This window comes from Cavia porcellus, unplaced genomic scaffold (assembly GCF_034190915.1).
Source record: "Cavia porcellus strain 051 isolate PalLab524CR breed Dunkin Hartley unplaced genomic scaffold, mCavPor4.1 scaffold_17, whole genome shotgun sequence".
Taxonomy (NCBI): Eukaryota; Metazoa; Chordata; class Mammalia; order Rodentia; family Caviidae; genus Cavia; species Cavia porcellus.
The window spans coordinates 7,900,420-7,913,744 of NW_026947500.1; the positions used below are offsets into that span (position 1 = coordinate 7,900,420).

At 33.4% G+C, this 13,325-nt stretch overlaps 1 protein-coding gene across 11 annotated transcripts in view; it reads left to right on the forward strand.

Moving 5' to 3' along the window:
* Positions 1 to 13,325, forward strand: part of Naaladl2 (N-acetylated alpha-linked acidic dipeptidase like 2) — a 1,233,816-nt gene that overhangs the window by 742,322 nt on the left and 478,169 nt on the right. For all 11 annotated transcript variants that reach the window (XM_063229030.1, XM_063229028.1, XM_063229032.1 and 8 more), the window contains one exon: positions 2,279 to 2,398. In XM_063229030.1, coding sequence (XP_063085100.1) covers positions 2,279 to 2,398 — 120 coding nt within the window. The remainder of the gene's footprint in view (positions 1 to 2,278; positions 2,399 to 13,325) is intronic.

Below are 13,325 nucleotides of genomic sequence, written 5' to 3' on the forward strand. Positions count from 1 at the left end.
AGAACCTGCTAGAGGTTTCCTTTGAGGGCAGGGGATAGTTTTATTACTGCCTGTCAAGCCATCAGAACATTAAGACTTTTGTAATTATCAATTTTTAATATATAGTATCAAAACACATGAGCCAAAATTGATTGCTATTACCAGTGTCTACACTGAGAAATATTTTTGTGGAAAAGAAAACCTCTTACATACTAAAGCACTTTAATCTACTGACCAATACAGTGTATAAAAGATGAGTATGAGAGCTCTTTAAATAAAATTGCCATTGTTGACTAAAATTATTGACACCTTCCAATAACATAAATAGTTTTGCAGAATTGATATTTTGCAATTGCCATATGTTTCTGTATATCTACACATGAAAAGGCATAGTCTGGCCTTTATCCTCTCAAAACAGCAAAGCTTTTCCTCAACCTCTTTAAATATGAAATACATCTTCATTAATGCAACCAATTGAGTAATCGCTCTGCTTTAAGATGCTGTCATTGAGTCACAAATAATTAGTATGTAGCTTAGAAATTTGAAGTGAAAAATATGAATTACTTCATTTTTGCAAAGCAATCATTAATATTATGGGATCATTTATTTAATCAGGCTATTAACATCACAGATCAACAGTTATTTATATGGTAATGCATCAGCAAACTCAAAAATTGTATTTAAGGCAGTGATTTAATCACATTTTAATAGGAAGAAAATTGTAATGAGAAACTGTTCTGACAGAAACATTTTTAAAAATTAGGTTTTTTCTGGAAAATCTATATGAAGTGTATAACTTAACTTTTCAGAGACATTTCAAGTGCTATAAGTATTTTAATTCAAGATCCACAAGCCAACTGTATATGCCAGATACCTATGTAAGATTTAATATGTAACAATTCCTCACTGACAAATTTTCTTGTGTTGGAAAATAAAGTTAGTAAATATATGTATAGGAACTGGTGCAGTGAGAGCCTTAAGAAAGGAGAAAATTGACTGCCATTCACAAGAGGAGAGTTGGTATGTTTTTGGACAGCTCAGAAATAAAGTTCATCACATAGGTAACATTTGAAATGGGGCTTAATCTATTCCTAGGTACTTTTTGGCAGTTAAAATGAATATAAGGCCTAAGGAAATATTTCATTCTAGGAATATTTTCACCAGTGAGCAGATTTACTTTCCCCTCAATGGTATTCACATATTCTTCTAGAAACACAGTTACCCTTCAAATGAATTTTCCATATATACCCTTTGTATAAAACAGGTTGAGAAGAATAAAAAGTTAGAGGCCTGATTCTTCTATGTCCATTTCTGTTAACCTTTGCTCTCATTAATTCCTTTTATTGACCTGCAGGGACATGTGCTATAATGTCAAACAGCATATTCTGCATCAATTCTGCATTAATCATTGGAATGCATAACAACTATTACATTAATGGCAGAAATTACTGAAAATATAGTTGAAAGGAATCATCTTCAGTGATTTAAGTATGTGTCTGATGGATTCCACAATCCAATGTTTATCCTAAAGGAGGAAAGAGATAACTACACTAGAGAGTTAGGGCTAGAGCATACAGAAAGTCATGAACTTTTTATATTAGCTAAAGAGGAATTTTAAAAATAGGTAATATTGATGTAGAATATAAAATAACTAGGTATAGGGTGATGGAAACTATGACAGTCTGGTAATCTGGGACTTTAAATTCTTAGAATGCCAAACCTATATGTCTGGTTTTTCAGGTTATGTCTTATACAACCCAATGGGTTTTTATCTACAAGTGACCATGACTGTTTGAACAGCCTTGAAAAATGAAACAATGAAGAACAATTAAATTTCTTCTAGGCCAAGAATGATATAATCATTGCTGACTATTTAAAAAAATAATCTTACCATGGTTCATTAAATAACTCAAATCCCAGAATATAGAATATAATATCGCTGAAACTTTATGATCATTATACATTAGGTTTGTGATTTGTTTAGGAGGCAAACTATGAACGACTGCCACTTTTTTTTAAGTGAACAGAAGAATTGTACCTTGATAGAAATAGATAAGTCTTGTTTATCACAATTTGAACAAGATAAAATAATAGAATTGACTCTCTAATGGGGGCTGGGGATTTAGTTCAGCGGCATAAGCACCTGTCTTGCAAGCAGGCGGTCATGAGTTTGATCCCCGGTACCAATAAAAAAAAAGACTCTGTTGAAGATTTTAATTATTAAAAATAATTTTGTCATATGAAATTCATAGTTGGATTTAATTCTTCTAAGACCTTTTTGTGTTTTCTTCTTTTTCAGGCTGAAGTCATTGATGTGAGTTATGGAACTGCAGATGATTTAAAAAGGATTAAAAAAATGAAAAATATAACAAATCACATTGCACTCCTGAAATTAGGAAAATTACCACTACTTTATAAGGTTAGTCAAATGGTGTAAGGGTAAATATTTTCTTTGCTTTGTTAGACTTAAATGCTTGAGAGACAGAGAGAGAGAGAGAGAGAGAGAGAGAGAGAGAGAGAGAGAGAGAGAGAGAGAGAGAGAGAGGAGAGAGATGGGAGGCAGAATATGAGTGTCACAGAGAGAGGATCTTTTTTCAAAAATTGAATATTTTAAGGTAAGATTTTTAAGAAAAGTAAATTGATAGTCTTATTACTTAACATATGTGATACCTTAAGCAAGATATTCTCTGAGTTAAAGGGACCTTGATAAAGTTAGGATATTCTACATAATAGCATCTATCTGAAATACCACAAATGAGAACCACATGTTACCTTCTTATAATCTGTGTGAAACTTCTATTATCAAAACTGATTAACTTCCATGTGCTTTATGCTAGACAAGGAACTGACTAATTTATATGCCTTAGTGATTGGTTTTGCCAACTGTGTAACCTGCAGTTACTGAATATGCTTCAGAATTTAGTTACAATATAATAGGCTAAAAAGAAGCAAAAATTTTGATTCATTTTATTTAAATCCAAGTTTATTAACACTCATCCACTAGATGCATTTATATAATTAAAGCAGCTCAATCTAAATATCTGGTAATGAACCATCACAGACAGAAATTGCTGCTCATTCTTCTTCTTTTTTTTTCTGTTTAAATAATGTTAAGTGTATTCCATAGTTCTGAAGATAAATTGGATCTTTTTCTCACCTAATCTTAAAATAGACTTCCTAATTCCTAGGTCCAAAAATATTTCCAATATGTGTTGATTTACTTCCTTAGGAAAGAAAATACTATCTTGCATTTATTTCATTATTTCCCAAAGATGCGCTTACACTTACTTGCAATTGCAATTGTGTGTAACCGTGGATAACTGGTCAAGCTTTAATGATAGTTTTAAGGACATAATACAGAATAAATATTAATTTTGCTGTATTAAGTTTTCAATAAGTACTAAGTGCTTTTGAAGTAATCAAATTTTTGATTCAGCAGTTCTATTCAGTTAATGTATTTAAGGAGGGAATACAGTGATGATGATCAGTGATGTGAGAAAATATTAGAAAATATATATATTCCATTCAGTATTGAAGAATATGCTGTATGTATACTGTATAACCATTAAAGAATATTTAATAATATGAATGTCCTAAGCTAAACAAATAAGTTAAAAGATAACTTTTAATATTATCACGATAATGATTATATTTTTATAGCTGTAAATATTTTTATATGGTGTCACATCAATGTTGATGATAATCATATTTTGGGGGTAGAGATTATTATCTTCAATTTAAAGGTGAGATAACTAAGCAGTTGAAAGGCAGTGATCTTTTTAATGAAACCACCAGGGATTCATTGCAGATGGTCTACTCCTAGACCCTGAGTCTTTAAGGTGTGGTGATGGTGGTGGTGGTGGTGGTGGTGGTGGTGGTGGTGGTGTGTGTGTGTGTGTGTGTGCGCATGTGTACTGTTGTTCTTTTTATTGTAGTGAATCAAGGTAGATAAGTGAATGCTAAATAACAATTTTAATTGATATCCTAATTTAAAGAACAAGAATTTCAGAATTATGTACCAACTCTCAATATATCAAAGGGAAAAACAAAACATAGGTTAGAATGTTGTTTAGGCCCCTCCTGAATAGCTAGTGGATCTACTACTGCTGACTGGGACTTCATGGAATCACATGGAGGACTTAGTGTTTTCCTCTGTGGTGTAGAGGACATAGTACAGTACTCTTACTCTGAGAGAAGCTCAAAGGCAAGAGATAGACTCTTTAAGTAGTTAATAAATGTACAAAAAAGGTGTGTTTGTGTTGAGATTGGGAATAGGAAGATATGTATGTATTTCCCACAGACTAACACAGAGAGCAGTGTCATTTGCTTTCCTTTCTGCACTAGAGGTGCCATTAGGATGTTGATCTCAAAGTCAGTGACGGCCAGATTTCAAAAACATTTTCCAGATCAAAGAGACTGCAGCAGGGCTTTTTCAGTAGAACTCATAGTGCCCATGAGACCCAAAGGCAGCTTTTAACATCAGTGAGCCCTGGGAGATGTGAAGCTTTATTAGAGAAATGAAGTCAAATTTCATTTCAAGAGAGACAAATTCTATCCATGGAACCTCTAATGTTTAAACTTTCTCCAATACCAGAGAGGAAGATGTACAGTTAGTGCATGGGAAAAAAATAAAACCGACCACACCCCTTTCCAAAGCAGATCTGAACAGGTGGAAGGCTGGATGATGAGGTTTTACATCAAGGTTAGAGTTTGGATAATAATATGAGACTAGAGATCTTTAATTGCTTGAGACTGTTGAATCAAATTGATTATACACTTGTTATTACTAATATTCAAAAGAATAATGGGACAGTCCACGTTTTCCTCCAAATGTTTAAGTCAAAGTATTCTCATCTGAATATGTTTAAAAAGGTAATGTGGAACAAATTAACATTGCTTTGTGTTCATTATTTGAATCATTTTCATTCAGCTACCAATTACTAAAATGTGTGTGGCAGGGATGAATATATAGCTAGGTAGTTGGAATTATGGATGATTTTAACTCCTTCATTGTATTTATCCAAATTGCTAAAATGTTCTATAATGATTTCTGTATACTGTGTAAGCCACAAAAATGCCTTTAAAATCCAAGTTAAAATAAGATGAAGTATTTTTTTCTAATAGAGCAAATATGCAAAGTACTTCAAATCCTCGCCAGTATAATAGGTTAAACCTAAATAAGTATCTTTGTATATATTTCAGAGAATATTTACCTTATGATACTTTTGACATGTCTATAAATTAGTGATTTAGCGCTTTATCTGGAGTGGGGCACACTTATGAAGAACCTAGCACCATTTTCCCTGAGCATTTTCCTTTATGACTTGTGAACATATTTAACAAAAGATTCTATAGAGCATCTTCAAAAAACTTAGCATTATCGCTATCCAGGAGAGATAGTGAATCCTCTCTTTAGTGTTTTAAATTCCATTCTTGCCATGTCTGTTTTATGTGGATTGTCCAAGAGATTTGGGGAGAATTTGTTAATACTGAATCTATTACCTCACATTCATATAGGAAAGAGAAAGAAAACGTGGCTTAGGCATGATTTTACAGCATAATTACTGTTCAACTTGCTTCATTTGTCTGTCAAATACTTTGGGGGATGAAATTCCAAAGGTAATGGACTTTTAGAAGGTAGGGGACAGTTGATTTCTTTGTAGATTATAATTGTTAATCATAATTCTAAATTAACATTTGATTTAGAAGCCTGCAGCTCAGCAACTAAAGAGAAACATTAATCTTATTTTAGCTGTGAAACAGGTACTAAACTATTTTTCAAAACTGAATTTGAATGGTTCTGACTCACAGGGAAAGGCTTGGGTCTGGCTGTCCCCACAGAGACAGTGGCCTGAACATGGTGCTGGTTCAATAGGGAAGGCTTGCTTCTTGGTGAACTTTTGTTCTCTCCCTACCTCAGTCTGTGAATGGCGCTGACCCTTGGGAAAAGCCTTGGGTCTGGCTGTCCCTCTGTGGTGAGAACAAGGTTTCACCAAGAATGAAGCCCTCCCTGAGATCCAGTGTCATGCACAGTTCGCCTTCAGCAGGAGGACAGCCAGACTCTAACCCCTTCCAGCACACAGTCTGGCAAACAAGAGCCAGTCCCTCCCCACTAAGCAACCAGCTCAGTACTTTTTACACTTTACTTTGCGACAGAGTTTCCCTGGGTTGCAAAATTGCCTACTGTGAGCTTCACTTGTGATCTTTCTGCCTAAGCCTCCTACAGTGGTGGAGGCTTACCACCACACCTGGCATACACACACATATGTATCTCAGTTATGCCATTCATGCATAGAGAAAATGTACATCAAAACCATAAATGTTACTGCTATTTTATAAAAGAGTTGATGCGTATCACATTTCTAGTACTTTTATATAGGAAGATATTAATAAATATTTTTGAAGTAGTCTCATACATATTTTAAACTTACAATGGCAGTTTTTATAACCTCAGAACCAAATAATTTGTTACTTACTACAAGGAAATTCTTTTTATTTTTCATCAGATAAGATGCATATTTTAACATGGTAAGAAGCATGAAAGACAAAGCCCTTTTAATGCTCTACCTTGACGTGCACACACTGTCGTACACTGTGTAGCCAGTGTATGATTCACCTCCACTTAACCCCATCAATTGTCCTTAGACAGACAAGCCTTTGCAAAGAGCCTAGGGATCAAAGAGAAGTAAGAAACAATTCTGATGTGCTTCTTCTCTCAAAATATAGATTACGTCCTTCAATAATGGGGCTATTTAAGAAACAAAACCTTCATATTGTTTAAATTTAAAACTTGCATTAATTCACAAAATGGATTAAACTTAAAACATTTATGTGAAAATATGTATAGCTATTGGTGATAGTCAATACAAGGACAATTAAGTGAACTTTAAATCATCTGTTTAAGTAAGTAAAATTAATGCCTAGAAAAATTTCAGTATTTTGAAGACTAATTCCCATGAAATGTTTACATTCTTGTCCTTTGTGAACTATACCTCAAGGTTGATCACTCCAGCATTTCACCCTGAAAACATTTATTTTTACCTATGATATACACTCAAAGGATGATTGTTTTCTTTATTGCACTGATACAAACAATTAATGTTTTATTGGAAAGAATTTTAGAAATGATTAAACTCAAAATTAATTTATTTTTATTTCCCAAATTAAAATATGGATGCATGCATTTAATATGGATGAAAACTATGTGGTACTTAGTATAACAATGCATTTATACACAGAAATCAGGGCAAGGGATGTTCCTCAGGGGTAGAGCACTTTCCTAGAATGTATGAAGCCCTGGTTTCAATCCCTATTCTGATAAAAACAAGTCACATTTTTTAAAGATAAAGCACAAAGCGTGTCTATGTGTAATGATGTTATATCTGAGCACACCGTTATAGCTTCCTGTGTGATGTGGCAGAGAGACTGAGGTAATATAGAAGGCGAGGAAGATGCTATTGATACAGGGGAAAACTAACTCCCAGCCTTCTGATATCAGATGTGCAATGCTTGTGTTTTCCAAAGTCCAATAATGAATTCTAAGGTTAGCAGAGGGAAATTTATTGGGGAATATGGATATCCCTGAAAGATAGGAGAGATCCCTAATGGCTTGCTGATGAGTCTACTCTAAGAAAGTTTTGTAGAACAAAATCATGAGGTAGGTACAACATGGGTCAAAACTGTTATCAACCGATAAGATTACAAGAATACCCATTTGGCTAATATGAATTCAATAGTACCAAGGGAATATGGATGATGTCATTATCCTTAGTCAGTAGTCTGTAGCCTTGTCTTTAGTTTTAGTCTCAGTCTTAGTCTTAGTGAGTGGGAGTGGATGGTCTACCCTTGTGAAATAATGGATCATTTATGTGGGAAATCTCAAAAGGGTGGTGACAATAATCTAAAGTATCCATTTTACCCCTAGGAAAGTATATAAATCTGGCCTTTGTGACTGTAATCTTCTTCATATGTACCTCCAGCCACAGTTTTGATATGTTCTCTTTTTCTGTACTGACTCCTTCAATGGCCTAACCCTGTCTGCCTGCCTAATAGCATTTCCATCTAATTCAACTGTCTATAATATGAAAGAAAAGAAAGTTCTAACTACAACCTTTGATGCATTTTCCCTGATATGAAGGAAGCTAGATTTCATGAAGTAATATTGTACGAGTATTTCAGATGAATGCATATGTTTAATCAGCATCACTTAATTATGTTTTGGGGGTATGATTCTGTATATGGAAGCAAATTTGCTTCTTTTTTTCCTTAAGATAATATTTGAAGACCCATTATGAACAAAAATATAAAGCAAATGTTATCTTGTTACAAAAATTAACGTTTGTCCATTGTATAATTTAATTAGGCACGTCATAGTCAATGCTTACAAGCAGTTACAAAGACTAGCGCTTCCATACTATGGAAATACAGGATTCCAGAGCTGCTGTCTGTGTCACAGGAAGCATGGTCAGTACCAAATGGAACCCAAGATCAGCAAAGAACTGTCTCATGCATTTAAAAACTAAATCTGCTGCTTTTATTACAATACTTTTCACTTTTCACTGGCTTTTTTTTCTAAATGATTTTACCAAATATTATTAAATCTACCAAAGGTATTTTCTAAAATATAAATTCAGCCATAAATTAAAGTAGTTTAGTCTATATCATCATTGTTCCACATTGCTATCAGATTTGGCATCAAACTCATGACTTCATTATTGCCAGGCAGGCTTTGTGGGGCTGAACTAAATCCCCAGCCCCTAACATTCCATTGTTAATATTAAAGTATTTTTCATGGCTTCAAGCCAAATGAAAGTGTGCCTACAAATCTTAAAAGTTTCTCACAAATTAGCTGCATAATTCAGAAGTCATGTCTAGGTTTTACCAACATGATAATTAGATTATCTAATTTAATTATGTTGTTGAACTGTATAGCAGGTGACATTATGTTTTGGAAAGGTTGACTTTTACATACATCTTATTATAATATAGTTGATATAAATAATTCTCATATAATTATATAAGTTCATCAAAGTATAAGAAATATGCTGAACATTTTATTTTCCCCAAGTAAATGTTGTAGCATCAATTAATAAAAGCAGGCAGTAAAGAAGCGCAGGGAGAGGGAGGAGGAAGGAAGAGTCAGACAGGAAGGAAGGATGGAAGGAAGAAAAGAAAGAAAATAGCAAGAAATCTTTATTAGCCCCTTAAAATTAATTTATATTTAAGAAGTAGTCTGATTATCTTTATGTGTAATTTTAAAACAAGCTCTAAATAAAAAATAAACACATTCTAGGCATATAATTACTTTTTAAAAATTATTTGACCTGACCAAAGTAGACGTCTATTATGGTATATATGGTGTACTGTTTCAATACTGATCTATCTTTTACATTTGACTTGTCTTGTCCAATTACTCCTGGCTTTGGTTGGGAATTTTCATTTTTTGCTGCTGTTCATAGTCTTCCTCATCCTCACAAGCTCCTTTCTGTATGGCCTCTGTATTTAGCAAGTAACTTATTTTAGATAAAGAAACATAACATTTGCTGTATCCAAGAATGGGAGAAACAAACTCTGGTGTAAGTTTTTCCTTCTATCTGATGCTTATGTGACTGTGGTACTAACCACTCTAAAAATCTTAGGGTTTTGGTTTTCTTTAGTTTGTTCTGTTCCAAAATTTCTACCTTGATTATAAAATTATCTCAATTGATATAGTATTCTGAGGGTTAAACCTAAAAATGTAAGCATACTAAATTCTTAATGAAGATGAGTAATAAACTCTTAAAACTACATAATGTTCTAAAGAAAAAGGGATGCGAAATTTAATGATGGGGAACTGTGACACCTTACTAAAACGTCCAAAACTGAACCAATGATAGTAAAATGTTTATTCTATGAAAGTGTTGCAGGAAATATGTTCATCTCAAGATTTTAGTTTTTTCGAAAAGTTAGTTAGTTAACAATGTTAAAGTTACATTGTTACCACGTAGCAAAATTTGACTGTCTGAATTAAGAGCACTGGAGTGTTCACTTATTTAGGGTTGGAATAAGATACAAATAGAATGGACAAGGTTAAAAACAAGTGTAAGTTCAATTTTTAAATACAAATAAATTAAAAATGAGTTATCTGATTAGTACATGCTTATGATTTTATAATCCTTAGTATTTCATTAAGCATATACTTTTTATCGAGTTGTGGAGTTGTATAATATGGCAAATATTTTAGGCATTAGAACTATGTTATACAGAGATAGTATAATATAAACTTCTAATATAAAGTTTAAATATTTTTTGAAATTTGAAGTGTCATATATAGTTCCAAGAACATCATTAAATCACCTAGCTCAAACTGGGTGTGGTGCACACTTGTAATCCCAGCACTCAGCAGGCTGAGACAGGAGGATTGTTGCAAGTTCAACAAAAGCCTGGGCTACAAAGTGAGCTCAGTGTCACCTGAACTGCATAGTGCCAATCATATTGGCATAATTTCACATTTTATATAAAATTAATATTGAAAAATTTGGAAAAATTAAAGCTCTGCAATCTACCAAGATATGCTGTTAGCAGCAAGTTAAAATTTAGCCTGATATTTATAATTATGAAAAAGCTAACAGTAAGTTCTTCCAAGAAAATCATGTTTATTTTTATATTATTATAAGTTATAATTTTAAATTTCTTTTATTTTTAATTACTTTATATTAGAATCTTAAATTTGTTACCCCTACCTTTCAGTGAAGAACTAATGTACTTATTTTTCATAAGTGTATAAAATTCCATTATCAAATATTTTATGTAATGTTTACAAAAACATTTTTATGCAGCTGTGGAATAAATTTAATTATGTTTGGGTTATTGCATATTACATGGGAAGAATTCTTACAGTTGAAAACCTGTCACGCTCACTTGCATTGTTTTTGTATTCAAATTAATAACTATTCTAAAACAGTATCTTTGCCTTTCGTAATAGTTTATAATGAATAATTTGTGATATTATGGATGTTAAACATTTGAGATATCAAGCATATTTATTCTGTTCCAAAAGAACAGAATATTTTTCTTGATATCTTCCCCATTCCTTTTTTGTTTTTCTGGGCTGTTGTTTGTTTGTTGAGACAGGATCTCACTATGTAGACTGGCTAGGCTGACATGCATCTCTGCCTCAACCTCCCAAGTGCTGGGATTATAGGTGTGCACCACCATGCATGCCTCACTTGGTGATACATCAGAATTTAGGCTCAATTATATAAATTTAATGTGCCCAAGAATACCTTTACTTTAACTGGAATTAGTTTTAAAAGCAAAACAAAACTTTTTTTGTTGTTGTTTTCTTGTCTGGTCAAATTAAATAAAACTGACTTCCACCTAATTAGTTTACGGCAAGCATTACTGTCCCCTTTTCTTCCCATTTGTGCTCCTTTACTCTCCGCTTCCCCCCAGCCACCACCTCCCACCCACACCCCCAATCTGTTTTCACCTCTTTTCCCTTCCTTAGAAATCCTTCCTAGGAAGTTGGTGTGATTCTTTCGGGAGGAGTCACCTAACCTTCCACTCCCACACATGTGAAGTGCCTGAAAGGATTGTTTTGGTTTCTACATAGAATAGAATAGATAACAATTTGAAGCACATCAACCCTTCTGTGCTTCTTAAGTGTTCATATAGTCCATATCTGTGCTCACAGAGTCTATATGTTTTAAAATTTGCAGTTTAATGCTTTCAACATGTTTTGAAGATTGTGGATTAGTTTGAAATAAACCAAAGACATAGAAAACTATAGGTTCCTAATTATATCAAATGATTCTAATAAAATCAAAGTTTCTTGTTGGCATTAATAAAGTAATTTTGCTTCTAAAATTTTCCAACTAGTTTACATTATTTTGAAGTTGTTACTAAATATCATTCTTAATAAAACTGAATGGAAGTGCTTTATATTAAGTCAGCATTAAAGTATTTTAGAGACAAGAGCAGAACACTCTGCATTGAAAACAAAGTAAAACTGGCTATAATCCTCTTAATTTATGTCATAATTGCAAAACAATATATAAAAATGTTTTGCATTAAGATTTTTAAAAAATACTGACATCGCTTACTAAATATTTACACTGTTTTACTTTTTCCTTGTTCACAATATTTGTGTTCTTGTTGGATACAAACAGGTAGATACACTTTGTTATAACCTAAGCCCCCCCTAACTATCGCAGACTAAGGTCTGTTCTGTATAAGCCCACCTACTGCTTCCCCTCCCCTTCTCCTTTCAAATCTAACTAGGTTAAGTTTTAGGCCTGAGGTAATAGCTCCTGACAACCCGGGTCTTCCCTAACCCTACCCGGTAGCCCGTCACAAATTGTGTTAATTGCATTAGATTGCATTAGATTGTACATTCTTCACAAAAATAGCTTCGTTTGTATCATAGTAATACCTGTAACTTTGCCTTACTGTAAATGTGTGTTTTCCTTTCCCTCTGGGCAAAGGATTGATATGTTAATCAATGCTCTCCTCTGTAAAGAATTGTAAAATCTTACCTAATTGACACGTTAACCATTGTTGCCCTCTACAAATAGAATAGTTGTGGTGCTCGAGTAGGGTAACTAAGGTTGTTAATTGCTGTTAGACTTTTCTATTCTTTGCTAAGAAAAACAAGATTTCTTCTTATCTAAACTTGCTAGTATGCAGGGAGACTTGCAATTGCCGTTTTTTGCTTTGTAGTGCATCACACCCTATCCCCTCCTTACATTGTGTGACCAGCAGCTGTTTGTGGATTTACAAGATAAAAAGTCCTGACTTTTAGCTGTGAGGTGCACAGTCTCCAAATTGACTCATCACCAGGCCTGGATTTTACCTAATAAAGCCTTTGCTTCCCAAATTTTAATTTCTTGCTTTCTTGGATTTTATACCGGGGTCCGAGTTATCACAACTTCACTTAGAAAACAGGGACTATACCCAGATAAAGCAAATGTCAGTTTGCAACCAATTAAACAACTGCTTTGTTTTGCTTACAGCTCTGAGCCTGCTTTTCGTGGTGCTGAAGTGTATCTACTTCTCTGAACTTAGCTTTATGAGTTATATGGGTTTTTTAATCCTTGAGTGTTCAAATAACTCTCAAGCTTACTTTGTTTAAAGTTTCCTTTTAATAACAATAACTCATACTAAGTAAATACTAATTTCTTTTCTTTAGTATAGGAAAGATGTGTTATGAATATAGTGTCTGATTGATGGGGCTGGGAGTGGGAAGAAGTAACTACAGATATTTGAATTCTACATAACGATCACAAGAATGGCCTTCAGTTTACACTGGGATCAGATGTTTATTTGTACTTATGATAAATTCCTACTTCACATTCCATGAGTATTAA